Below are 27,997 nucleotides of genomic sequence, written 5' to 3'. Positions count from 1 at the left end.
GGCTTCTGAGGGTCAGCGCATGGCAGATTGAGGACAATACCGCACTTGCTGTCCTCCAAGGCTACACTCAGCCGAACACCTGGGAGTTCTGTAGATCTGCCAATCTCATTTCAGGGACAGGACTTTCATGTGTTCATGCAAAACATGCTGTCCCTCCTCAAAACAGTATGCTCTGATGAAGTCTACATAGCACATATACTGTGCCTGTATGAAACAGATTTGTAAAGTACATGACTCATTTAGTTCTTTCTCTCCTTAGCCTGAGAAACTAATTTTTTCCTTGAGGTATTCAGATTTAGGTGAAACAGGGTTAGAGAAGCACAAATAATCCTGCTACATTCAAACCAAGTAAAAAAGTATCAGAAGACCTAACGGACCAAGTTGATTTAAACTTTTCCTGGCATGACAAAAAGACAGATGTTTCCAAAAAGAAATTCCCCAAACTGCCAAAGACAGGGCCTGCTGACAGAGCCATACTTACTGAGCTGATTCATATTGCTGGGAGGATCTGATGAGAGTAATGAAGATTTCAGAGATCAAAGTTTCTACTCTGTGGTTCTAAGAATGTCTCAGTTTTGTCCAAGTCACAAACAACCCCTAGGCTTTAACTATCTAACGAGAAACTATGATGTCATCCTCTGTTGGGGTTACTTTAAATGGGCACCTGTATGTGAAGTTTGATGCAAGTGTGTATAGTATTGGCAGGATGGCCTACAAGCCCAAAGTAAAGCACTCCTTTCTCTCCTCAGCTAAATGAATGATGTTCTACCTTGCAGATCTATTTTCAATCAATGGATAAGGGTGTTCAATTCTCAGCAGAGCACTGAAGAAGTCTTTTGCAGACAATAATTAGCAGCAATTCAGAGAAATGAGTCATTTATGCCTTTAATGTTACATGTACAAAATAGTGTATTAGCGACCACTTAAGAGGGTGCTGAAGACAGAGGTGATTGGGCACCAAGTAGTCTGTACGCCAAGCAAAGAGGAACTGGAACTCAAGGCAAGAATGAGGACAAGAAAAAAAGAGAATAAGGGCTTTGTTATTTTCTTATTTAGTAAAGGAGACATCATCCAGAAAGATGAAAGCTGACTTACGTAGAAATGGGAAAGATTAAAAAGTTACCTAAGTGTTTTAATATAACGAAACTTTCTCTCTTTGAGGCTTGCAAGTAGAGAATCGTAAAGTGATATAATTCTAACTATTGTAGTAAATTTCTCAGTTTTTGAGTTTTTAAAGGTTTACTGATATGGCAGAGACTGGGCCAAAAGAAGGTCTTTTCTTCATGAGACCGCCATCATAACTCACTGCTTAAAAGGAGTATGAAGGGAAATTGTGCTCCCCTTCCCACCCCACTTTAAGAAAACCACCTATATATAGAGCCAGAGTAATGTGGTAACTAAGAGGCCTCAACTAAAAAGAGAAGTGAGTCTGTCGTTACCCATGGTTTTCCTAACCCAGCTGCTTGTTGGGAGGAAGCAAATGCTATTGCTTGCTTAACATCAGTTGTGACAGCTGTTGGAGGTTCAGGCAAAGGAGGACTCTGGAAAGGGTTAAGAAACTCATCAATAACGGTGCCATGGTTCCACATGAGACACTAATCACATCACAAGGGCTGCAATTGTCACCAATATACTAGGTCAAGAAGATAACTACTTTCCAGAAACTTCAAAGCATGTATGTAATATACAAAGATCAGTAAGACCATAGAAGAAATAATACACCAACCAGAAAATAACAATGACTCTTTATAAACTTGTATGGGGGTCTAAATTATCCCTTGTAATATATATGTGTGTATTCATTCCACAGAGAATTAGGTGATCCGCCTTCGGGTAACCTGCTGGGAATTTCTTGAGCTTCTGGCTCCCCTTGAATGGCTGCATCCAACTTGTTTTGTTAGAACTCCCAGCATCACAGCGATGGCAGCTCTCTTAGATTCCCCATACATCCACGACCTATATCATGTCCAACTGTAAACAAGAACAACACACTCAGAAAGGAACCAGGACAATTTCATACCACTGCTTCTCTGGTGAGAGAGGGTTTAATGAAAATGACTCTCTACATTGGAAGACATGCATGTACTTGCTCATTTATTCACCGCTCACTATTTTAGGAGTTAAACACCCAGGTATCCACTCATTTTAGTAATGAGAATATCTCTAAAAAAGGTTGACATCATAGTATGTAGTGTTTGTTGGACAGTTGTCATATGAAGCCTAAAGGTGGGAAGTTTCTAAACATTAAGGATAGATATAAAAGACAATATTTACTGCACAGCTTCTCAGGCATCAATAACATGGTGTTAACGGGGTCCAGAAATCCTCAACTGCCTATCGGTCTATTTTGTTTACATTAAGTTAATTGAGAACATTTAAGAAGTAGCCTTTTTAAAGGCTGTTTTTATTTGTCAACCCACACAAACTGCATGTTGTATTACTTATTTTTGGCTAAGAGCAATTTCAATGAATTACAACATTTTGCTACTAATGGAATAGCCTCCCTAGTTCTTTTTCAGCCCTTCAAGGGAGAGGATTAATCTGAATGAACAATATAGCTGACACCATGAAACACAGGAATTTCCATTGCGAAATTACCTATCTGATTAAATATATAATGGCAATTAATAATGGTGTAGGGAGCTTCTGGTGTATTGAAAATTAAAACACAAATAAGCAATAAGTCTATAACAATCAGCCTTTGTGGCTGTATTTACAGCTCAGGCGACTTTGATCACAGAACACCAGGTGCGTATTAAAAGTACTTACTAAATCGTCCACATCACCACCTTCTTCAAACACAGCTGCTGTGTCTCCACTTGGTTTGTCTTTGGGGGCCAGGAACTGTAAATAGAAAGTCAGTTATCATACCAAAATGGTATTTTTGCCCCTTTGAAGGAGGGAACAATCTGCTAGCATTGCCACAGGGAAACCTAAGGCAGCCTGCTTAGCAAAGTCTCAATGCAAACCGCCCAAAAGAAACATCATCCTGGTGTACGTTCCTTTATTTGGCTTTGGGTGAGAGGCCCAGTTTTGAGGTTCAAGTAGTCGATACTAACTTATCACTAGAGAAAGTGCTCATGAAGAGGGAGGAAATGACATGGCTTGTCAAGACAGTGACTATGTGTAGGGTCCTGTACAAGCATGGTGGACATCTGCTATTTCCAGTTCTGCTTCCACAGGAAATAAGTTGGCTTGCTAAGGTTAAGAAAATAACCAACCATCCCAAACTAGTATGCTCTTTTGAAAGGAGCATGAGAATCAAGTCAAAATTAGAATAATCTCAAGTTGAATGATGAAGAATCAGGGGAAAAAAAAAAATTAGAATAATCTATTCTTAAATTCCACTGTGGACAAAAGCAGTACAAGGGGGACTTCTTATGAGAAATGGATGAGAAAACCATTCAGCATCACTGTTCAAGATGTGGAGCTTCCGAAAGGCAGATACATAATAAAACAGCAAAGTCCAGGAAGTGAAGTCTGTGAGGATCTAGAATGACACTCAGATTTTAAAAGGGTAGTCAGGTGAGTGCCCTTGAAACTTATCTGAACACTCTTTTTCCATCCTGTCCCTCCAAGGGATAGCAGTGGGGAGCCTTTTCCTTCAAGGCATGTGGCAGCTGCCTCTAAGAACTGGGTTCTAGCAATGCGTATCTATCCCAACACGAGAAGGTGATCTTCTGGTAGCATGCCTGCCTGTAGGAGTGAGTGTTTTAGAGGGGGCAGTGGAAGGTGGGGCACGTCTACGTTTCATTTGGGGGCCAGACACAGTAAATAGAGTCAGTTATGGTACCACAACTGGCTGGCCCCGAGAGGCATTCTGGCATTCCTCAGGGTGAGAGTGCATGGAGCAGGCACCCGGTAAGCGAACCTTCCAGCCCACTCATGCTCTCCTGTAGTTGCTTCCACCCAAGAGGAAAAAGTATAGTTATACTTTCCTCACTCTCTCAACATGAAAAAATGGTAAGAACTGCCATTCTCTACATTCCTGTTATTTTTATGGTACAATGGACACAATCATGACCTCTGAAACCTAAGACCTATAAATAAACTAAAATATGTCTCTCTAAAAATTCAAACCAAAGTCAACCATGAAATATGAGGCTGCATGCAGCAAGTTCCAGGAAGCAAGAAAGCTCTGCCTGTCCTTCCATTCCTCATATACAAAAACACACACAGGTAACCAAGTGGTAACAATGGAGGTCATATCTGCCTTAAGGTACAGGGCCTTCGTCAGCACCATGGACATAATTGTTTGTTGACTCAACCACTCTCTTGGACTTTGTTTTCCCTCAGTTAAAACTACCTCACTATTCATTAACTTCTTTTTTGACTGAGCGAATAAGGAATTTATCTTCTTTTAAGGACATTTGTGGATCTTTCCATAGTCCTTTGTTGACCCTAAACTGGGCCATGTGCAAGACTGAGAATCAATGATGTAAGGGACAGAAAATCCCAGCAATGGGGGCAGACAATCTGTAAGGAAGCTTCTGTTTCACTCATTCTATTTATTCTGGGTGATTATGAATAAAGATATCTGAGAGCCAAATACAGATAAATGAATAAAAAATCTATACATTCACTGGCATATGATTTATGTGTAAAGGTTAAATAAACTGTACTTTATCCTAGATACTGAAATTGGTTTTAATTTGGGGTTTTCTGGGTTATTATCATACTTTTTATGTTGTACCTCTCCTCTCCTATTCATTATCATTAACCTCTGCAGGATTTTTGTGATATCAGGACTATATGGCTACAGGATAAGACTTATCCAGTTGAGGCAAGAGAATAAAAAGCAGAGCTGCATCCGGCCATAAATCTCTGTGGGGCCACAAACGACCAGTATCTTCCAAACATCTGAAAAACTCCATGGGCTCAATGGTTCTGTAGTCCACTACACCTTGTATGACCCCTTACTTAAGGACTTATTGATGAATCTAGAAAATCCCTGATGTGTTCTGGCACTCAGCCAAATTTAGAATTTGCGATTCTAAAATCTCAAATTCCCACTCCCTACCAACCTGCAAAGCCCCCTTCACACTGCAATTTAAGAATAAGTTAACATAGGACTGTTGGCACAGTATGACCACGGTAGATATACTTAAGCACAAATGGTATATCTCTGAGACTCGGCCAAATTCCTAGGAAGAAAGGAGCAGCAGCAAAAATCCCACATTTTCATCAAGTGCTAAGTATCGTCTGCAACTGATTTGCCTAACAGATCTGCTTCACATGTCTGTGGAAGTAAATTATGTTTAAAAGCTGGGCTGCCATCCATTATCCTTCCCAATGCCCCAGGCAAGGCTGATCTCTTTCACATATCACTCCTCATCATCAGTGTTTGCAACTGTAAGTAATTCCAGCCAATGTAGTGACAGGGAAGCAAGATAGAGCAGAGAACTCAATGACTGGCCTGCTTTCTTAATAAAAGCAAGAGATTCTCAGAATCTCTTCTGCAGAAAGGGGTAGGAGTCAACTCTCATCTTTTTTCATGTGTTCCTTCCCTCTGCAACATGCTGAGAAAGTAGAGAACAGATAGAAAGGGCACGTGTGTGACATATTCCTTCTTCCTCAAACCACCATCACTTACCTGGGGTTACCATTAGAGTGCCTCCTTACCTGGAGAACTTTATGAAATGGATAACCTACTACTTTTCAAGTACACTGAAATATAATCCTGGCCACAAGCAGAAAAATGAAATCAGTAACCTCTATATAGAAACTGCCAGTCCTATCCCCCCGTAAGACTAAAAAACTAACCATCATCTTGTGCTCAGACCCTTACCAACCCCCAAAGTAAAAACACATGACTTCCACTGGGTTGTTTCCAACACCATCACGTGATCCCAAAGGATTACTCACAATCTAGATGTGTAAAAAAGCATCAAAAGTCAGTTTGCATGTACTTTGCCTAAAATGACATATATTTGGGTTTCATTAATAACACTGGTAGCTTCATGGATGCTATAAACACTAATATGGTGCAAGAGGGAAATCCTGTAGCCTAGTGTGGGGAACACAACCCTGTCAGTTTCTCAGGAACCCCAGGCAGGCCAGGCCACCCGACCTTTTCATAACTAATTTCCCTCAAAAATAAAATGTGACTACTACTACTTACCATACCTATCTTAGGGGTTGTATGAGTCTCAGATAAAATAAAGTATGAAAAAAGTATTTACGGTGTTGTAAGTTTTATGTTCTAATTCCTAGGAATACACTTAACATATGTCCACCAAGTGATATGTACAAGAATATCCACAGCATCTTTATTCATAAAGCCAAAGGATAAACAAGCAAATGTCCATCATTAGGAGAATGGATGAATAAATTGTGGTAAAACCATAAAAGGGACACTACATAGCTATAATCACATAATTGATGAAAAAAGGTATGATTCCAATTATATGAAGGTCAAAAACAGGCCAGGCGACTCTCAAGTGACAGAAGTCAGAACAGTGGTTCCCTCGAGGGATGGGGCTTCTGACTGGGAAGGTACCAGGGAGCCTTATGGGGTGATGGAAATGTTCTATTATTTTGATCTGGGTGGTGAGCACCCAGGTATATGAATGTGTAAGAATTCATCAAGTTGCACAGTTAAGATCTGTGCATTTACTATACACATGTTCTACCTCAATAAAAAATTCAGTATCATATCTTAAATGTATCAAGTCTTAAATAAATAATGGGTAACACTGTGATATTTTCATTACTACTTTTCTTGTACTAGCAAACTACACCAGAGAATTAAGGCAGAAAAGGAAAGCAGAAAAGAGCAAAGAAAAATGTCATAGGGTCCAACAGGGGCCAGTAGTTTGACAAAACTGCTCTCAAGAAATGATTCTTAACCTTTGTCTTCAATCCTTCACTAAGCTTTGGAGAATTCCTGTGCACTCTCACACACAGAACTGGATGCACTCTTGACAGAGGGAGCATGGGCATCCTTTCTCTAGGTAGATGTGGTCAGTGGCATTATAAGTTGAAGGCGTGAAGAGCTGGCACCCTGGTGTGGTGATAAGGTGACTGTAGCGGGCATCTGGGGGTCTGGATTCCAGTCAATTCTGCTGGCCACTAGCTTGCTGTGAGGCACTGAGCCAGAAAACTTCACCTCCTAGACAGGGGTGTTGGTCAAACGGCCACACTGCTATCTTTTAATGTCTGTGATACTAAGGTGGAAAATCCATAAATGTCAACAATAAAGAAGGATAAATTAGGCAGTTACAAGAAAAACAAGTGCTAAAATAATAATAATTTTTTTTCATAGAGCTATCATATAGCTTACATCAAATAATTATTTAGACATAGCTCAGCCTCTTGGAATCTGGTAAAAAAAAAAAAAAGATCCCAATGCCATGGAGATAAATAAATCCTCTTTCTTCACTGCTTTCTCAATACTAAAGGATAATGAAGGACTAGGGCAGTGCTAGAACTAGATTCCAGGCCAGTGACTTACTGTGAGCTCTCAGACACACCACTCGACCTCTTCTACCCACTACAGAGACGGGAGAACTGACAGATGAAGGGCATACAAAGGCTATACAAAGATTCTACCAAACAGCAAATGCTAATGCCGTATCTCATCATACAAACTAGAAACAGAAAAAGTGGATGAACTGACAGCTTATAACGATAATAAAAATGAACATTAAAGAATGATAATATTTATGCCTAGGTTTCAAAATGAAACGAGAAGTACCAGGAAACTTAAAAGAAAGTGACTGTCTAAACTTATGCCATGGAAAAACTTTCTATTTCTGTAGCAGAGCTGACTTCCTTCTATTTCTCAAAGGATCATACAATCCACATATTTCTAGAACACACTGGAGGGTAACAGCTCTTAAGATGTTATACAAACGTAAAGTTGTAATTTAATTTTCACTTAAAATGAACATCCCTGGATAATTACTTCCTTTCAAATGTCAACATTTAATAGCAAGAATTTGACAGCTTGCTAACTTTAAATAACTTACGGGAAATACCTCAAAAGAATTTAAATGGACTGTGAGGATTGTTCTTTAACCTCACTGATTATAGTCAAGTTTCCTTAAATGATTATTTGGGAAGTGACCAAATTGAACATTTGAAGGCAATATAAATGAATATTTCAGTGCATGGTCAAAAGGGACTGTACTTCTCTCACTTGGCTAAGAGAAATAGCTAAAGCATGTCTCTTCTATTAAAACCACAAGGAATCAGCTTCCTTGAGCCAGCATCTTCCTCCGCATTCTCCCCATTATCATCTACATGTATACTCTTTTTTCTACACTTCTCTCCCAAAATCAACAGATGCCATTTAAACGCATTTTCAGGCCAGGAATGGCTGGTATTACATGCCTGTAATCCCAGCACTTTGGGAAGCCAAGGTGGGCAGATCACTTGAGGTCAAGAGTTTGAGAACAGCCTTGCCAACATGGTAAAACCCCGTCTCTACTAAAAATACAAAAATTAGCCAGGTAGGGTGGTGAGCACCAGCTACTCGGGAGGCTGAGGCACAACTGCTTGAACCCGGGAGGCAGAGGTTGCAGCGAGCTGAGACCATGCCACTACACTCCAGCTTGGGCAACAGAGCGAGACTCTGTCTCTAAATAAATAAATAAAAGCATTTTTAATACAAAAGATCAAGTTTTCACTCTGTAAAACAAAATAAAGGGTTCATGTGATATTAAAGCAGACACAAAAGCATAATCTCACAGTCAGGCACGATAGAGTGACGGGGGGGGGGGGGGGGTACTCACCACTACACTAACAAGAACTGACAGACATAATACAGTGCACACTGAAGGTGAGCCAAAATTACAGGGTCTACTCTTTGACTTTCCAGGTTATTCTAACCACTACCTGGTTCTAGGCCCAAAAAGTCATCTGTTGAAATAAAGCAGACAGGGACTACTGTATTTTAGAAATGACTGGTCCAAGGTTCCACTTATAAAACTTAATCCACTTGAAAATGAAGGTCTGGTGTGGTGCACAGGAACATGCATTTTAATCCTCTTGCTACCTCCGTGAGCTCAAAGTGTAACCTTTACCTTTCTGGGGCTTGGCTCCCCAGTGGTAACAGGGATGGTAGTTCCTACTCTTGGTAATTCTTAGCAGATAACTGTGAGGATCACAGAGATAATACTGGGCTCTTTGATTCGGGAATTGAATAAAAGTAAAATTCTACTACTCTTATTTTCTACCATTATCTAGATATGATGTATGTAGTGTTCTAGGTACACACCATACAAAAACAGTTCTTTAGAAGTGAAAGAGTTATATAAATACCTGGCATACATACTACATTGGCTGAAACACTGATAAATGTGGGGGGGAAAAAAAAAGGAAATGGCATTTTCTAGATGTGAGAGAGAGTCTGCTAGGTGAATGTGCAATGTACTTCTTTTGGAGGCTATGAGATAATATATATCTAAGTGCTTAGCACAGAGCTGGTACTCAATACATTTCTGTTGAATTTCCTAACTTCTTATCTGCCATGACAGTGAAGTTCAGTTTTGCTGGTAGTACTGGAAGCATACTCTCTGTGCCTTGACTATCGAAACACTATGCTCTAAAGAAAGAAGAGGCCAGTCAGAGCCAGGCAACCCATGGCTGAAGTAGAAGAGATTCTCTCCACTTGTTTTTTATGATGTTCTCTCTATTCAAAGATGGTGACGTTTTGAGAGTTTTTTTTTTTTTCTTTTTTGGAGACTGAGTTTTGCTCTTGTTGCCCAGGCTGGAGTGCAATAGCACGATCTCGGTTTACCCAACCTCCGCCTCCCGGGTTCAAGCGATTCTCCTGCTCCAGAAGAGCTGTCTTAAACTACAACTGACATCAGTTCTGGTGATACCAGAATTATCTAAGGACACCATCTTATACCTACCCGGTCATTAACTGAAATTTCTCTCTATAGCTTCATCATCAGACATTAAAATTCCTCATGCTTAGGCTCAGTGCCTTTACATTTCAAGGAAGACATCCTATTTGCATTATAGAATAAGCCTTGCACAATTTGCAAGTGCATCATCCATTTTCAGATTTCTTTCCTGTCTAATACTCTGGGTTAACTTTGGCTAAGATGTGCTGTTGGGAGGAAACACAAGCTTTTTTAGGTCACGGCTCCTCACTTCTTCCAAAAACTCTAATATGTACCCAATTGTCACCTGGATAACAAATTTTCTTAATGTAATAACAACAAAAAATATTTTTCCTGATTTACTTGTTTAGCAAAAATTGATAGGTCTTCATGCCATGTGACAATTAATATTATGTGTCAACTTGGCTAGGGTATGGTCCCCAGTTGTTCCATCAAACACTACGCTAGATGTTGCTGTGAGGGTATTTTGTAGATGTGATTAACATTTACAATTAGCTGATTTTAAGCAAAGATTACTCTTAATGATATTTGTAGGTCTCATCCAATCAAGTGAAGGCCTTAAGAGCAAAAGCTGAGGTTTCTGCTTCAGGACTGTAACATAGAAATCCTGCCTGAGTTTCCAGCCTGCTAGCCTGGTCCTACAAATTTCAGACTTGCCAACCCTACAATCACACGAGCCAATTTCTTAAATTCAGCTAATAAATCTCTCTCTCTCTCTATGTGTGTGTGTGTGTGTATGTGCACACACACACGCACACATGTATGTTCTCTTGGTTCTATTTCTCTGGAGAACCTTGACTGAAACAGCCCAGTTCAAGGAGGAGATATTATCAAACACTGTATAAAGTGACAAACAGAAATAAAACCAAACAGTTAAATGGCATACTCAAGCCCATGGTGCTCAGTACTGACTGTGGCAGAGGGTACAGACACTATGGAATCCCTTCTGAGATATAATCACTACCTTACAGTATGCTTTGAAAATTCCAGGATCCTACTGCCTGAAAGTAGGGATGACATCTGTTTTTGTTTTTGTTTTTTTTTTAACAAAAATCTTTTGCTAGGCAAAGTGCTTAATAAAAATTTCTATATATTTTAATTTATCTTTCAAATCATACTATGGTTTCTGCCAAATGCCTTACTTAGTTGAAAATTGAAGATATTTAAATTTTGGCCTGAATTTAGCGTCCGATTAACATTTCCAGCTGTGCGTCTGTCACTTCCCTAACAGATTCCTATTCACCAGCCACAGACCAAGCTCTCCCTTAGTGTGTATAGTTATTTTCTGAGTCTCCGTTGTTTCCCTCGCTCCATTTTAACTGCCTGAGCTTCTAGAGGACAGGGGTGCTGTCTTATCATCCAGCACAGTGCCTAGCGCATTGTAGAAGCTTAGTAACTGAGAGCTGTGAGTGCCAGCAGGACTATATCAGTCAGTGACTGTAACTGAAACTGAATGTTATGAAGTACATACTTCTGAGCTATTCAACTTAATTCATTAAAATTTCATCACAATCTTGAGGTACAATGAAGGATTACTAAACTAAATAACTACATGTATTTATTTGACTCATGGCTGAATCAGATTCAATACACACCTAACAATGTGTGTGAATAAAAAGTTCATGGGGATTGCACGGGGTCTTTTACTGAAAATACCTGGACGTCCCTTAGGCTGGAATACTAGTGTTTCTCTAGTCACTTATAATACAATTACCGGAGGAGTTTTAAAATGCAAACAAACCAGCTGTGCTCAAGACCCATCTCAGACTAACAGAACGTCTAGAGTAATTCTAATTTTTAATCAGTATTAACAAAAACAGCAACAAAAAGAGGGAGGGAGGGAAGGAAGGCTCACCAAGTGACTAATGTGTGGCCTGGGTGGGAATCACTGTGGATTTCATAGCCTTTACCAGGGCTGAGGCTAAGTTTGTGCACTATGGAGTTCAACAGCATGCTGTAGAGGTACTGAAGCTGGGATTACAGATGAGTTCCAGAAATATAACCACAGCCTACAGGAAACTGAGGAAGATTATAATTTATCCCATGAGGATGCTGTGATTGAAGCAATTTACATACTGAATACAAAATGAGTACATTCATTTAGTTACCCATAAAATTTAACTTCTTCGAGGGCATCAAGAAAATAAAGTCCACTATAATAATTCAACTGAAGGCAAAGAGTTACCCCTCAGTACCTTTTTGGCTTCGTCAGCTGTGACGGAACTTCCAGAGGCTTCCTCTTTGGTGATCAGAGTAATTCCATCTAAAAAGTAATTCAGAGTAACATCTAAACTCAAAGAAACAACCCCAATCTCATTTTCCTTTCCACACCTCCTCCCACCTTTGAGTTGGAGATTTCTTTTTTTTTAAATAGAGACAGGGTCCCACTATGTTGCCCAGGCTGGTCTCCAACTCCTGGGCTCAAGTGATCCTCCCAAGGAACAAAAGTAGGTCCTTGAATAATGTTGTTTCATTAAAACATTGATGAGAAAAAAAATGGTTTCATTATGTGTCATTTTGCTTAAAGTCAGAATTTTCAAGAACCTATGGACAATGTTAAGGGAGGACTTACTGTAGCACATAGCAGAAGTTCAATAAATAAATGATAATTAAATGATTGTATGCTTTTGTTCAAACCATCAGGCGCCCAATATGGAACTATGCATACATTTTGTCTTGTGGCCACGTTACTGGCTATTGATAGAGTGGCCAGAGGACTGGGGAGGAAGAAAACATGGTCTTCACCAAGGGGCATGTCTATCATTTAGGATAGTTCCTCAATTTGAGCTCAGTAAGAGCAAATCAAGGGTAGAAAATCTACTCTTTAGTTTGCTCTTCTTCTTAAAGATATTTTCCTACATCAAATGGCTGATACCTGACATGCTGTCTGAAAAGCATATGCATTTAACATCCATTTGTACCTATGAATGGCCTTGGTCATCTGTATTCTGTCAGTGGCATATAAGCTATCAGAAAATATGGATTTTGCATATGTCCTGTAAGTTTCTTTTCAGCAAATATGCTCTAGGCATTCAATAAATACCAAAACCAATCTCCTTCATTTACTGGGTCAACAGCAGAGACACAAAAGTGATCTGAGTAAGCACCCTTCACTACCCATTCCAATTCCTTTTGTTCTCCAGTGCAGAAGTGAAAGGGCTGAAAAATTAACTGTCAGAAAAACGGTTACCTGTGTGATGAAGAGTTACCCATTAGAAGGTGGACAGATAGGTATGCAACTCTTTTTATACAGAATTTGCACACAAAGAGAGACTGAAACAAATTTTGCATCTCTAGTATAAGTGAAAAGTTTCTGTCTCATAAACATCATCATATTCATAATATGTATTTTAAACAAGAAATATCTTATACTTGGGTTCTAAAAGAAAATCAGGTCATGTTCTAAAAAAGGTAGGGCAAAGGGCATGAAAAAAAGCAAAGATCAAGCTTAACATTGAAAGAATGTATGCTGTTCTTCTTTCTGGGTTTAATTTGCATTAGTTGCTGTGCAAGTGAGGAACTGAATGGTTTTGGTGCATGAAGATGCTGGTTCGCTGAAATGGAAAGTCCAAGAACACGGTAACTGAAAAGTAGCAGGGAGATAAAATGTGGGTGAGGTCAACCAAAGGGCTGTGGATCCAGCAGGAGTGAAATGGCCTAAGGATCTGAGAAACGGGATAATGTTCACCCACGCAGCTGCTCCATTCAACAAACAGGCACAGCCCTAAAATAGGTCACACTGAGTAAAGAGTCTAAGATGGAACTTACATGTTTATTTATTATTTATCACTTTGTATTTATGCTTATTAAGGAAGAGTTTGAGTTCACCAAACACTGAGCATTTCCCAAAGCCGTGTAGAAAGTCATCATGTTTCCCACGTAACTCATTATACAATATAGTTTATATTTAGAATTTATATGTATATTTAGAATAAAATAGCCTAAGTATTTGCAGAAAAAGACAAATGACAACTTACCCTGAACAACAATTTCCCAGAAATGATTTAACTGTTTAATTTCCACTTTCTCTCGAAGGGCTTTCAGGAAGTTGTTAAAGCGTTGCTCTTCTGAAAACTGTGGTAGCAAGTTGGGGTAGAGGAGGCGGCAAGTCAGAGCAAACACAAAAACAAATTCAGCCCCAGACCAAACAAAGTACTGCATATTCTGAATCATCTTACTTATTACAAAAAAATAAAATGTTTTTCTTTGGTACATGGGAAGCTGGCATTCCAAACTGAGGTGTGTTCACTGGGGACCAGAAATCCTTCCATCTGTGGAAGGTACAGAGCTTCCCAGAGTCAGTTTTTTTGTGGTGGCCTAGCCCTTTGTTCTTAACATTCAATGTAGAAAATCTCAAACAAAAACAGAGAACAATTTTGTGAGTGCTCACACACTCATAACCCAGCTTCAATAATTATCAACTCAAGCTGGGCATGGTGGTTCATGCCTGTAATCCTGGCACTCTGGGAGGACAAGGTGGACGGATAACCTGCGGTCAGGAGTTAAAGACTGGCCTGGCCAACATGGTGAAACCCCGTCTCTACTAAAAATACAAAAATTAGCTGGGCGTGGTGGCAAGCGCCTGTAATCCCAGCTACCCGGGAGGCTGAGGCAGGAGAATCACTGAGGCAGGAGAATCACAGAGACTGGGAAGCAGAGGTTGCAGTGAGCCAAGATCCATCACTGCACACCAGACTGGGCGACAAGAGCCAGATTCCGTCTCAAGAAAAAAAAAAAAAAGACAAGACAAAAAGAAAAAATAATAATCTCTCCATTAAGATTGAATGATATGTCACTGAAGTCTCTTCCGCTCCTCTTCTCTCTTATTTTTTTTAAGAAATACAATGTGACCTGGTATTTTTAAGGACACTGGGTGGCAACCATGCACAGAGATGTTGTAAGACACCCCATCTAGCCTGGGTAGAGCTTTAAAAAAACAATACACTTTTACTATCTCTCTCCATCTAACCAAATCTTTCTCTACCCAACGGAATCATCTGCAGGCTTGTCCTGACTCTACTTTTCCAAAATTTGTCTTTATCTGAAGAGTATTCAGGTTATCTACTTCTGAATCTTTTATTGTAATCTAATTTGAATGAATTTTCTATTTTCTTGTCACTCTTTGTAAACATCTAAATTATGTAAGCATTAATTCATTCATACGTTCAGCAAATATTTAATAAGTACCCACACAAGAACATACACTACAACTGTGCCCACTTTAAAAATATACTTTCTAATTTAAACTTGCTCACTTCTTACCTAGATATACAAAAGCCTATATAAAATTTGGAAAATGTTTAGAAATATTCTCTAAAAATTCCTAATAAAACAATCAAACAGACAAAACCCACACAAAAGGCATGGCAGGAACTTAACGCTCAGTGTTCTTTTTTTTCCTGACATTTAGATCCCTACTCCTGTCTTCATAAAATCTTTCTCAATAATTATATTAATATATATTTTCCATCAATTTCCCTAAAATACCCTTTTCTTTACAATAATGAGCAGGCCACCAGAGGTTATAATGGAAATTTCCTTGGCTCCCTAAATAGGAACAGAAAGCAAAGGCCAGGGCTTCAGTATAATAAAAAGCCAACTTTCAGGGATAAAACATCCTACCTACTCATCTTTATTCCACCTCAGAAATGACAGTGATAGTAATATGAGTTTAAGTCATTTCTAGTTCCATTGGCATACACTGCTATTCACATTGAGAATGATAATTTCCATGGCCCAGGCTCATTTCTGGGACGCTGTATGCCTCTTTCCCTGTGATAGTGGCCAACTGTTTAGGAAGAAAAGAGATGCAAGGATAACAATACCTTAATGGCTTCTTCCCGGAAGGCTCGGATGCAGTCCATGCTCTTCATAAAATACGGTGTTTCGTTAGTATCCAAAAACTGTTCGATGTGATTTATGAGCTGGTTACTCGCTAAAACATAAGACAACACATTTTCTTAGATTTGAGTGATGCTTGAGAGAGGGTATGCTTCTGTGTTTGTGCCTATAAGCATGTATTATAGTTCACAAGACTCATGGTCAGCAAGTACAATTGCCACACTTCTTTTAGGAGAGAGAGGAGATGCAAAATCCTGATTTCAAAACTCTGTATTTGAGAAGTCTGAATAATACCTATCGATATTTGTCAATAAATTAATTTCTAAAATGCCGAGAATTACAGTTGAAATACTCCTTTTTGGGATGTCAGAACCTAGGTTGTAGATGTTTTTAAAATTGTTGTTGTTGTTATTTTATTTTTCCCCCAGAATTTAGGGGCCATTTGGATAATTCAAAACTGCCTTTCCTATCGTATTCACAGAAAACAGATCCTCTAGTCCCTCCCCTAATTCTACTCAGGATAACTGTCGAACAGTGCTGGGCAGTGAAAAATAACGAGCCAGGGACACCCCATCTTCTACCAATCCAAGGTTAACTTAGGAAAGATCAGCCCCAGTCTTAACAAAATATCCCTTTTGAATGAGAAATCATTACTATCTATCTTATGCCCTTAGCTGGACCTGAATATTCTCCCTATTGCTCACCATTCCAAAAGTCACAAATGCTTAATAAACAGTAACTATCAGCAAGCAATGTCATAAATGCTACAGGAGAAAATGCATTCACAGTGTTATCATTTCAAAGTAGGTTACAACTTATAAAGAAACAAAACATTATTCAGTATGAAAAGCAGAGGAAAACGGAAATCTAAAAGTCATGAGGAAGCTTAATTTGCTGTGCAGATCAAAACTGACCCTTAAGATCTGTGTGGAAGAACAAATCAGGGAGATGTGGGTATTCATGCCTAAAGGCTCCCTCTCCTGTGTCCCCTCAAACCATTCACTAGCTGTGGCTGTTTGACAATTTATGCTGAATGTTCAAGATATTCTATGACTGCATGTTTCCCCAAATCACAGCCTCCTGTGAGCATTCTAGCAGCTAGGTGTGTGTGCACAGTGCTAAAGAAAACTACTTTCAAGCTTTACCAATAAAGACCCCAGGCCACTAACTCTGTGAATCACAGTGACCTGAACATTATTCAACGCCTTCCTTATTAAAAACATGAAATCGGTGCTAAGAATCTACTTATTTCCTAAGGACCACACAGCATATAGAAATGATTACAAAACTGGATGAAGTATTTTTTAATACAGCAATTTTCCAGCAAGGGAAAAATATCCCCAGTAACCGTTTCATCCCTTCTACCAACTCGGAGATTATGATCTCCATTATAAGAAAGCACTTAACAAACTTGAGGGATTAAAGAAACATTTCCCTGCAATTTCAGAAATCTTTACCAACGTATCCCGCAGCAGGGAATTAATATCCAACTACAATTCAAAGTAGAGAATGTTCAGATGAATCTTTTTAAATAAGGTAAATAATACAACCCTGATTAGTAGGCAGAGCAGAAAACCATCAACAAAAGCTCAAAGCAAACAGAAGTTATCTCCCCTTTTCAGCTTGAAAAGCAAAATAACAGAAATGTTCGATAACAGAAAGCGGTGTACTTTCCCAGATCATGTGATAGAAAGTTCACTCGAAGTTACATATCTGGGCACAAATAAAAACCCTTACAGGCCAAGGACAATAATCTCAGAGACTCTAAATTCTCCGTTTCTTTTGAAATGAGAATAGTAAATCTTAGGAAGCTATAATGTAAACGTTTCACTTTGTTTGATAGTATATACTTATTGTATGACTACTATGTTATGTTCTGTGGGAGACAGAATTAAGCTGAAGATAAGGCCCTTGCCTTTGAGGAGTTTGAAGTTGAATAGATATAATGCATTAACATAAAATTAACACTGGGAAATAATGTGAAGAGAGCTATGAGTTTTCAGGAATTATATTAATTGGTTTGAATTTTTAAAAAATCTTTGGTGATTACAGAAAGTTTCACAAATCAATATGGCTTTTTAGTTAGGCAATGAAAAACAGAATCTGGCAATTACACAGCAGGAAGCAGAATCAGCCTAAGTATGAAGAAGAAAACACAAGGTGTGTGTGGAGAAAAGCAAATGGTCTCACACATGGACAGAAATAGGGGAAGAAAAAAGAGTGAGGACTAGACAGAAAATGGCTGGAGGAAAGGGAGTTCCAAGAAGACAGAGTATATGTGAGAGTCCTGAAGTAGGGGGTAGAGCTTGGCTCCTTAGAAAGTATAGAAGAAATAAGAAATTTTAGTGGTTGGATAGTGGAAAGGGAGCTGAAGAAGGCGGCTAAGAAGAATTGGGGGGGGGGGGGGGAGAGAGAGAGAGAGAGAGAGAGAGAGAGAGAGAGAGAGGAGTTCATGGCATCACAGATACTAAGAGAAGAGATTACTCAAAGGAAAGAGTTGTCTGCTGTGTCCAAACTATTGCAAAAAGACTACAAGGAAAAGAATATAAAGAGCATAGGTAATTAACGATAAAAACATGGGGAATCCTAAGAGCTTGCAGCCCATGAAGTGACTACACAGGTACTAAACTGCTTTGCAAAAAACCAAAGCAAAACAAAAAAACAAAACAAACAACCAGCTTCCTGACTCATTTTATCCTGAACTATGATAGAACACACACACACACACACGCACGTACACACACACTATCTTACAGAGAAAAATATTCAAAAGAAACAAAAATAAAGCAAATACCCAAGCCAACAATCCATTTGCAATGATACAGGAAAGAAGGTAGTCCAGTCTGCTGTAACTTCTTTGTAAAAGGCAGTAGCAGGAGTCTCAATACCCAGTTTCTTTGTAAAAAAATGAAGTCCTAATGTATCTGTGGGCCTATTTGGATTTAGTTTTTCTTATTTACACGTTAGACTTTTCTGCTCCTTCCTCCAGAGGGTTCAGAAACACAGATGGATAAACATATCCAAACTTCCAATAAACCCAGTGAATACAAAGAACCAGATTTTGGCCTTCTAGGAATACTCAGTTACATGGCTTGTAAGTCTGGTCCATGATTCTAAATTCTGTCCCGCTACCCAGACTACTTCTGTGGATCACTGACTATGACGAACCATTTAACACCAGGGAATAGCTGTGATGGATGATGTTTGAATATACTGAGTATCAAAAGGGATGTAGACAAGAGACTTCCCGTCCAAAGTTTTGTGGCAGTTCACATTTCCCTGCCATTTTTACTAAAAGTAAAATGCAGAAATGGCTAACAAAAATAATATTCTACTCTGGCTGGATTACGCTTCTGACTCGCCTGCCCCACATAAAGGAAACGCTGATCATCAGGATGCTTTTCTCTGCTTCTACATCAATTACAGGGCTAAGGAACAGCTTATCAGTCTTCAAATTCAGTAAATCACAGCCTCAATTATAATTCACCAAGATGTTCTTCAAAATTAGTCAGTGACTCAATAATACTCATTAGTAGCTAAAATAAAAAATGGCCATTGGCAGGGCCATCCATCTTAGGATACTAAGTCAGGCAAATGGCTGTTATTTATTTCCAGGATTACTTCAAATGTCTGTTTTGGATTTTGAGGTTTTAGATATGGGCATCATATACTAACCCAGTATCTCACATGAGTACAGATGTTGATAACCAAAATTAATCTCAATACTTTAGTATCATATTCAAAATGTTATCCAGATTTAGAAATGTTACAGAAGAGGAAAATGGCAAAGTTTTCTTGTTTAATCTGAAATACACATTCTTCTTCACTACTGAAAACATTCACCACCACCCAAAGTCCCATAAAATGGACTACACCTCCCTTCTCATTGCAGTCACCAAGGTCAAAACACCCAGGGCCATGTGCATGTCTGCCTCTGACTTTACATTTACTCACTACCTCTGTTCTTTGCAAAGATGTTTCCAGCAAAGTGAAAGGAAGTCATTTATTGTGGGATTTTCTCCTCCATCTGAGAGAGCTCAAAAAGCAGTAGGTTCCCTCATCTGTCACAGATTATATATAAAAGACTGTGAAGACACCTCAAACAATTTGGCTGAACTCAGCCATCATTTAGGATATTTCCCAATTTAATTCTTCTCACTTTCTCAATGCCTCATGTAAATGTTACTTATTGAAATGCTGTACATTTTGCAAATGTCAGCAGTTAAATAACTTTTAAATGTTAAGAACAAATTTATGGCTGGTCGCAATGGCTCAAGTCTGTAACCCTAGCACTTTGGGAGGCCAAGGAGGATGGATCACTTGAGATCAGAAGTTCAAGACCAGCCTGGCCAACATCGTGAAACCCTGTCTCTACTAAAAATACAAAAATTAGCTGGAAACCGCTTGAACCCAGGAGGCGGAGGTTGCAGTGAGCCGAGATCATGCCACTGCACTCCAACGTGGGCAACAGAGTGAGATTCCATCTCAAAAAAAAAAGAAGGAAGGAAAGAAAAAAACAAATTTATATAGCCAATGACAATCGCATCTTTATAACACAAAATTAAAAGTGACAATAAAAATCAAGCACTTAAATCAAAATAAGTATAAGGACAGGTAATTCATTATTAAGAGAATAAAAAGGAGTAACGCCCATCAGCAAATAAAACTCCAAGCAAGCAGTCCAGTCTACCATAAATTAAATCCACATGTAAATTATAATCATTGTTTAAGCCAGAAACTTATACAAGATATTTGCCTGATAAGAAAGAAAGCCTGTTTTAACACAGGCAATTTAAGAAACATATCAAAAACAGGCTTTCTTTATGCATCTTTACTATCGGATATAAATTGGCCACTGTGGGTAGAGGCAGTATGTACATCCGTCAGGGTCCAACACAAACAATATAAATCATTCCAAATATTTAACACAGGAGATTTAAGACAGGCAATTGTTTCTCAGGTTATGAAGTGTGTTAAAGCCAACTGAAAATGGTGCTGTAACCCAGGGATTGGTAACAGCAAGAAACCCTTAGCATCCCTTGGTACACAGGAAATAGAAAAGAAAGGGTATAAATAGAGCTCTGAGGACCAAAGATGCTACCCAACACAGAAAGGGAGGAAGAGATACCCTGGTTTCTCCCTCCCTACTTCCCACCAGTATCTCTCATGCTGAACCCAGTACGAAGTCTTTAGACACGGGAGCCTGGAAAATGCAACCTACAGGAGCCAGCTCTGCCCACATCTCCCTCAGATGCAGGGCATACAGAAGAAGGGAGGGGGAGGAGGGGATCTAAGGGCACAGTGTGTTATGAACTCACAAGAGGATGGCCTGTTTTATGAACTGGATATTTCCAGGAGACAGAAATGCAAGGGATCAGGCTGGGCCCAGTGGCTCACGCCTGTAATCCCAGCACTTTGGGAGGCCAAGTCGGGTGGATCACCTGAGGTCAGGAGTTCAAGACCAGCCTGGCCAATATGGTGAAACTCTGTCTCTACTAAAAATATAAAAATTAGCTGGGTGTGGTGGCGCATGCCTGTAATCCCAGCTACTCAGGAGGCTGAGGCAGGAGAATCATCTAAGCCTGGGAGGCAGAGGTTGCAGTGGGCCAAGATCTCACCACTGTACTCCAGCCTGGGCGACAGAGTGAGACTCCATTTCAAAAACACAGAAATTAGCAAGGCATCATTTAAATTATAAGGGAAGCTAAAATTTGCAGGTTTCTTTCTTTCTAGCAAGGTAGGATACAATGAAATTCAATTAAAAGTTACTGAAGAAGTTCAAAAGCATATTTAAAGCTTTTCCCAGCCATTTTAATTTTTTTTAAAAAGCTGTATTTCTGTAAAAAACAAATTCCGTAAAAAAAAATTGTTTTCACTTCTACTTGAAACATCTTTAGAGCTACATACATTTCCTTTCCTTTGGGTCTAACATGGTTGTGATATGCAACTGTGTGGACCATGACAATAAACAAGAGGTACTGGATGCAACTGAGCATTTCCCATGGCATTCTGGTCCTCTCAGAAATCAAATGTACTTCTGAAATTTTAAGTACAAAAAAAAGGTATCTTAAATATTTTTTCTCTAAATCACACACACACAGACACAAAATGCTGACTTATTTCTTAAACACCCTTCTTTCCGCTTCCACTTCTAAAGAGTTCGGACTGAAGAGTGCTCTTTGCTCTTCGTATTCTTTGTTTTTTAGTTGTATGGTCTTTAATGAAATATTCTTATTAAGGAAAAATAAATCACTGGATGGCAACAAAAGAGAACTAGGAAAAAAGCATAAGCTTGAGTAACCTGAAAATGACATTGAAATCTGTCATCTTTTTTTTTTTTTTTTTGAGACGGAGTCTTGCTCTGTCGCCCAGGCTGGAGTGCAGTGGCCGGATCTCAGCTCACTGCAAGCTCCGCCTCCCGGGTTCTCGCCATTCTCCTGCCTCAGCCTCCCGAGTAGCTGGGACTACAGGCGCCCGCCACCTCGCCCGGCTAGTTTTTTTTGTATTTTTTAGTAGAGACGGGGTTTCACCGTGTTCGCCAGGATGGTCTCGATCTCCTGACCTCGTGATCCGCCCGTCTCGGCCTCCCAAAGTGCTGGGATTACAGGCTTGAGCCACCGCGCCCGGCCCTGAAATCTGTCATCTTTTTTAAGCAGCTGGACTAAGAAGCAGACATAGCTCTGCTCTTTGCCTTAGCCTGCCCTTCTTCCACCTTCTAGAAACTATTCTGTAAGCTCTTTGCCCCATACTTCCTCAATCTAACAAAAAAGAAGTTCCCTGCCTCCCTTCAGAACAGAAAAATCGGTAGATACGACAGAGAAAACACCACAGACATAATATTATGCGTGACCAGTGGCACAGGAAATTGGACTAAGGTATGCAAAGTGCTGACCACCTCAACACACAGATGCAGTCCTGTATTTTTAAATTATTATTACTATTCTTACCAATAACTAAAAAACTCAATTAAAACCTCACCATTTAAGTTCCATAAGTTCAGTCAGAGCCCATTTTTTCATGCTTAACGATTTTCTCATTAAGTGCAGTAATTTCTTACAAATTGCAGTAATAAAAGTAAGTCCGGCTGGGTGTATTCCCCCCTTTTTAAATGCTGCCTTTTCATTGATGTGTTAAATTAAAACCCCAGGCACAAGGAACAGAGTAAATGCAAGGTCTTTATTGTCAGAATCCATTCCTGCAGACTATGAGATCTCTCTCCTTTTATTTCTGTTTTTATTTGAGCTAGCTGTGAATCCTACTTTGTAGCCACAGGAAGAATGATATGGAAGGTCTCTTGGCCTTAGCTCACTCTGTATAACAAATATGGTAGTGGGAGCTAATGAGAAACTAGAAAAATGATATCGTTAGCCCACTGCCTGTAAGCTCATTTTATGTAAGACAGCATTACGATATAACATTTTTATTGTGATGAATAATAGTTCTCATCTTAAATAGCCTGGGTTATGACCAGATCTGTTACCAGGTCAGCTGGCAAATTTTAAGTTTCCTGGTAAGTGGAATGGTTCTGTGGCATTCTACAGTCTTGTAATTTTTTATTAAAAATATTCAGTTTAACCATTAAAAAAACACTAAACATATCCCACAAATCCTGAAGGTCATCAATTAATATTTACAGGGCATACAACAGTTAACTAAAGACCAAAGAACATGCACTGCCTAGTGCAACTAATTTTCCCCAATTCTACAAAGCAGTGCACTTAAAGTAGAATATTGAGACATTATGCTAACATAAGAAAGAAACTAAAGGAAGACTTTCTCATTAAATGAGGAAATACCTTTCAGCTTTTTAGGAAATATATATGTCACATGCCTGAAGGAATGTGTTGTGGTGGGGAGTGAAGGCTAGGGAAGGCAGAGAAAGAGGGTCTCCACAATTTTCCAAGGTCCTAGAATTCTAAAACTTGGCAATGCTTACTAGAATTGATAGAGAAGAATTAAGAACCTTATCACCATGCTTGATTCCATTCCAAATGAGCAGTAGGGGAAAGGAAAAATGCAAGATAATAGTGATAGGTACTGTAGCAAATTTATAGTATCTATCTAGCTTCAAACCTGAGTAAATGTCATCAAACTAATATAGGAAGTAAGTAGAAGACACCAAGTAGTCATAGTAACAGTGCAGCCAAGAGGAAACAGGAACGCAAAACCAATCTGGCAATGGGATCCAATTAAAAGTTGGTAATTGAACGGAACTGAAACACAAGTATCAGTTGAAGAGACAGAGTGAGTGCTGAGTCAGACTCCTCACCAAGGAGAGAAACAGGTAGCCATTGTTGAATGTGCTTTTGGGGAAGTTGGACAATGGGGAGGCAGCACACAAGTCTTCTAGGATGCCTCAAGAATTTCAGTCTTTTTTGAAAGGAAATACTAGGTACCAGAAATTTTAGAAAGACAGTATTCTATCTGAAAACTCCTTCTAAAAACTGATAAATAATGTCTTGTGTTTATATGGTATCTTTCCTTAGGGACCTCTCAGATTCTTCTTTCTTTTCATTTTCCCCCCTCTATCCTTTCTGATTTTATGAAGGAAGTGTTACAATATTCTAGAGGTCAAAATACAGACATATTAGATTCTCTACTTCTTCTTTGATGGGGCTAAGACTTAGGAACTGATCCAAAGAACCAGAGAAGTAAATCTGCTACAATTCAAAAATTCAAATCATTATTACTCCCAAGCACTGTTTTATTAAAGTTGGCAACGGAAAACAAAAAAGCCAGATGAAGGTCATTTTGTCTCACTGATGGTAGAGCACCAGCAGTATCTAAGATAATGAATCATACTACAATAAAAATACAACACGGCATTGGGATCCAAAGATATACTGGTTCTCAAATCACAGATATCTCTTTAGAGTAGGATTTGGGGGTAAATACAAGAACGGTCATGTTTAATAAAGAGTTAATCAGCTTTAGAAAGCCGATGCTGCAAGGGCATTAGCAGGAATATGGTTTGAATACAAGGTTCATAGAGGGAATCTGTATAAGAATGGGTCAGGAGAGGCAGAATGGGACCAGATTGTGGCAAGTCTTGAATGGGGGACTGAATGGGAGTAATTAATAATGGTTGACGCAGAATAAAATCTGTGCTATAAGAAGTTAAATCTGTACAAACATATGGGCAGGAATGAAGGAGAACTTTGAAGGTTATTAATGAAGGATGCTGGAACTGTCCAATGACAAAATAATGAAAGCCTGAATTAGGATAGTGATAGGATGGCAAGGAAGAGACAGACCTGAGAAGTAAATTAGAAGACAATTAGAAAGCAGAAGAGAAATGGATACAAAGTTGTCAGAAATGCTCATTAAACTCAAGGCCAGCCATGGTGGCTGATGCCTGTAATCCCAGCACTTTGGGAGGCTGAGGCGGGCAGATGATCTGAGGTCGAGAGTTCGAGACCAGCCTGACCAACACAGAGAAACCCTGTCTCTACTAAAAATACAAAATTAGCCGGGTGTGGTGGTGCATGCCTGTAATCCCAGTTACTCAGAAAGGCCGAGGCAGGAGGATTGTTTGAACCTGGGAGGTGGAGGTTGCGGTGCGCCGAGATCACGCCATTGCACTCCAGTCTGGGCAACGAGAGTGAAACTCTGGCACAAAAAAAAAAAAAAAAAAAAAAAAAAAGATACTCCAGGGGCAAAACAACAGCAACAACACTGCTTATTTCTAGAAAGTCTCATTAATAGCATCAGGACACGCCATCGCTTAGGTGGCTGCCTTCCTTAGAATGCCCTTCTTTGGGCCCTCTCCTATCCACCTGTACCATAATGGACCAGGTTATGCCAACCTCCTCCAGGAATTATTTTTAAGACAGAGTCTTGCTCTGTTGCCTAGGCTGGAGTGCACTGGCATGATGTCAGCTCACCACAACCTCCCACCTTCCAGGTTTAAGCAATTCTTGTGCCTCAGCCTCCCGAGTAGCTGGGACTACAGGCCCACGCCATCATGCCTGGCTAATTTTTGTATTTTCAGTAGAGATGGTGTTTTGCCATGTTGGCTAGGCTGGTCTTGAATTCTTGGCTTCAAGTGATCCACCCGCCTTGGTATGCCAAAGTGCTGGGATTACAGGTGTGAACCACTGTACCCGGTCCCTCCACGAATTCTTCTTCAAAGGAGTCACCTACCCGCATTTGCACCCATATATTCTGCCTTCTGTCCTATTGCCTTTGCTGAACTGTGTGTTATCTAAGTTACCCCTTCCCCCTGTGCCCTAGATTCCATGCCTCTCCGCTACTCAAGGATTTCTTCCAGTCTCATGTCTTATAGTCTCTATGGCGCCTTCTCCATGATTTATACATACAACTCAGCCCTTTTTCCTGAAGTCCAGACCTGTGTGACCATCTTCCCCTTCTCTGCAAATGGCAATTCGTCCAGTTGCTGAGACTAAAAATCTTGGAAGTTATTTTTAACCTCTTTCTCTCTCACACACTCTACATTCAAATGATCAGCAAAACTTGACAATTTTACTATCAAAACAGATAAAAAATCGGATCTCTTCTTACTACCTCCTGTCGCGTGGAATAACGCCAAAGCCTTCTAACTCATCTGCCTACCTTAACCTTGCCCTTTTCCTCAACATGGTAGAAATATAAAATCAGATCATCCGCTACTTCAAACTCTTCAATGGTTTCATATTTCACTCAGAGAAAAGCAAAAGGTCTAGGAGGCCTTATGTGATTATGTACCCCAGCCAGCTCTCTGATCTCAGCTCCTACTTTCTTTGCTCTAGCCACACAGGCCTCCCTGATGCTTCTAGCCAAGCACCCTCATCTTGAGCTTTTCAAGAACATGCTGCTCCCTCTGTCTGCAAAGCTCTCCCCACAGATATCCACTAGGTTCGCTCTCTCACTATCCTCAATTCTCAGTTCAACAGTGAGGACTTCCCTGATCCTCTACATAAAATTATAAGCCCATTTCAACCCAGCATTCCCTATTCCACTATCCTGCTTTAACTTTTCTCTATAGTGCTGTCACGGGTTGAACAGTATCCCCACCCCGTCCCCACATTCCTGTCCTTTCCAAAACCTCACGTGACCTTATTTGGAAAGAGGGTCCTTGCAGATGTGTGATCAAATTAAGATGAGGTCACTAGGAAAGGCCCTAATCCAACAGGACTGACATCCTTATAAGAGGCAAATTTGGATACAGACATACAAGAACTCCCAGTTAAGAGAGAAGCAGAGATAAGAGTAATGTACCTACAAGCCAAGGGATGCAAGAATTGCCACCTGTCACCAAAGGCTACGAGAGAGCACTGAACAGATTCTCCCTCACACCTCTCAGAAGGAAGCAGTCCTGTGATTTTGGACTTTAGTCTCCAGAACTGCAAGGATAAACTTCTACTGCTTTAAGGCACTCAGTTTGTGGTACTCCATTACTGCAGCACTAGGGCACTAACACAAGCGCTTATCACCATTTGACATATATTTTCTTATTTGTTTACTGTCTGTATCTTGGTATGCCTGGCACACAGTAGGCATTCAACAAATAACTGTTGAAGGGATGAACAAATGGTGTAGGCCTCACAGGTTTACTCCTCTAAAAGCCTAAGGAATGAACATGTCTTTTTGTTGTTTGTTCAATTTAAACCTGTAGGCTGTGTATTTAGTACTGGCTGCCCCTTAGGGGAGTAGACAGTCTAGCACTCTCTTTTATCCCCTCCCCACCCTTAATTTTACAGAGATGGAAATAGTTACAATAAAGCTCTACTGAAGGGGGAAATGCAGAAAGAGTAACAGGCTATGTAAGAGATATATGCAGATGTACAGGGATGAGATATCACATCCAACATTATCATGATTATATGCACGAAGACATCTTGGCTTTTTATTGTTGCTTACTAAGTAAGCCTCATCTCATCTTGGTGTACACCTTTTTCTTTTCTTAGCTCAAGCTGCTTGATGCCACCGGGAATGGAGAGTTCTCCCAAGATGTACTGTCTCTGATTATATCCCCAATTTATTAAACCCCAAAACAATCAACCATCTTGATCACAATACAGGGCATTAGTAGGGATGAAGGGGGCTATTCCTATGAAGAGAGAGAATGTGGGTATTGGCAGAGTTTCAAAGGGAGGGAGACAATAAAGAAGATGTCCACTTTTTAACTTTATATGCTATTATATTACTATTTGCCTTTTCCCTCATATAAGCATGTACTTATTCTTAATGAGAAGCCTAAGGAGCAAGTAAATCATCTCGAAACAGTTAATAGATTGTCATACAAGGAGACAATAAACAATTGTTTCTATTTCTAGTGAGCTCTCAACAGGAAGACAATTTTC

At 39.6% G+C, this 27,997-nt stretch overlaps 1 protein-coding gene across 1 annotated transcript in view; it reads right to left on the bottom strand.

Annotated features, from left to right (window-relative positions):
• Positions 1-868: 868 nt before the first annotated feature.
• XRCC5 (X-ray repair cross complementing 5) overlaps positions 869-27,997 on the bottom strand; it is a 95,768-nt gene continuing 68,639 nt past the window's right edge. The window contains exons 17-21 of the mRNA XM_023220586.3: positions 15,680-15,789; positions 13,832-13,928; positions 12,050-12,117; positions 2,770-2,844; positions 869-1,971 (exon numbers count right to left, since the gene is read on the bottom strand). Of these exons, the coding sequence (XP_023076354.1) occupies positions 1,957-1,971; positions 2,770-2,844; positions 12,050-12,117; positions 13,832-13,928; positions 15,680-15,789 (365 nt within the window). The 3' untranslated portion in view covers positions 869-1,956. The remainder of the gene's footprint in view (positions 1,972-2,769; positions 2,845-12,049; positions 12,118-13,831; positions 13,929-15,679; positions 15,790-27,997) is intronic.

This window comes from Piliocolobus tephrosceles, chromosome 11, assembly GCF_002776525.5.
Source record: "Piliocolobus tephrosceles isolate RC106 chromosome 11, ASM277652v3, whole genome shotgun sequence".
NCBI classification, from domain to species: Eukaryota; Metazoa; Chordata; class Mammalia; order Primates; family Cercopithecidae; genus Piliocolobus; species Piliocolobus tephrosceles.
This window is presented reverse-complemented; position numbering and strand designations above follow the sequence as displayed.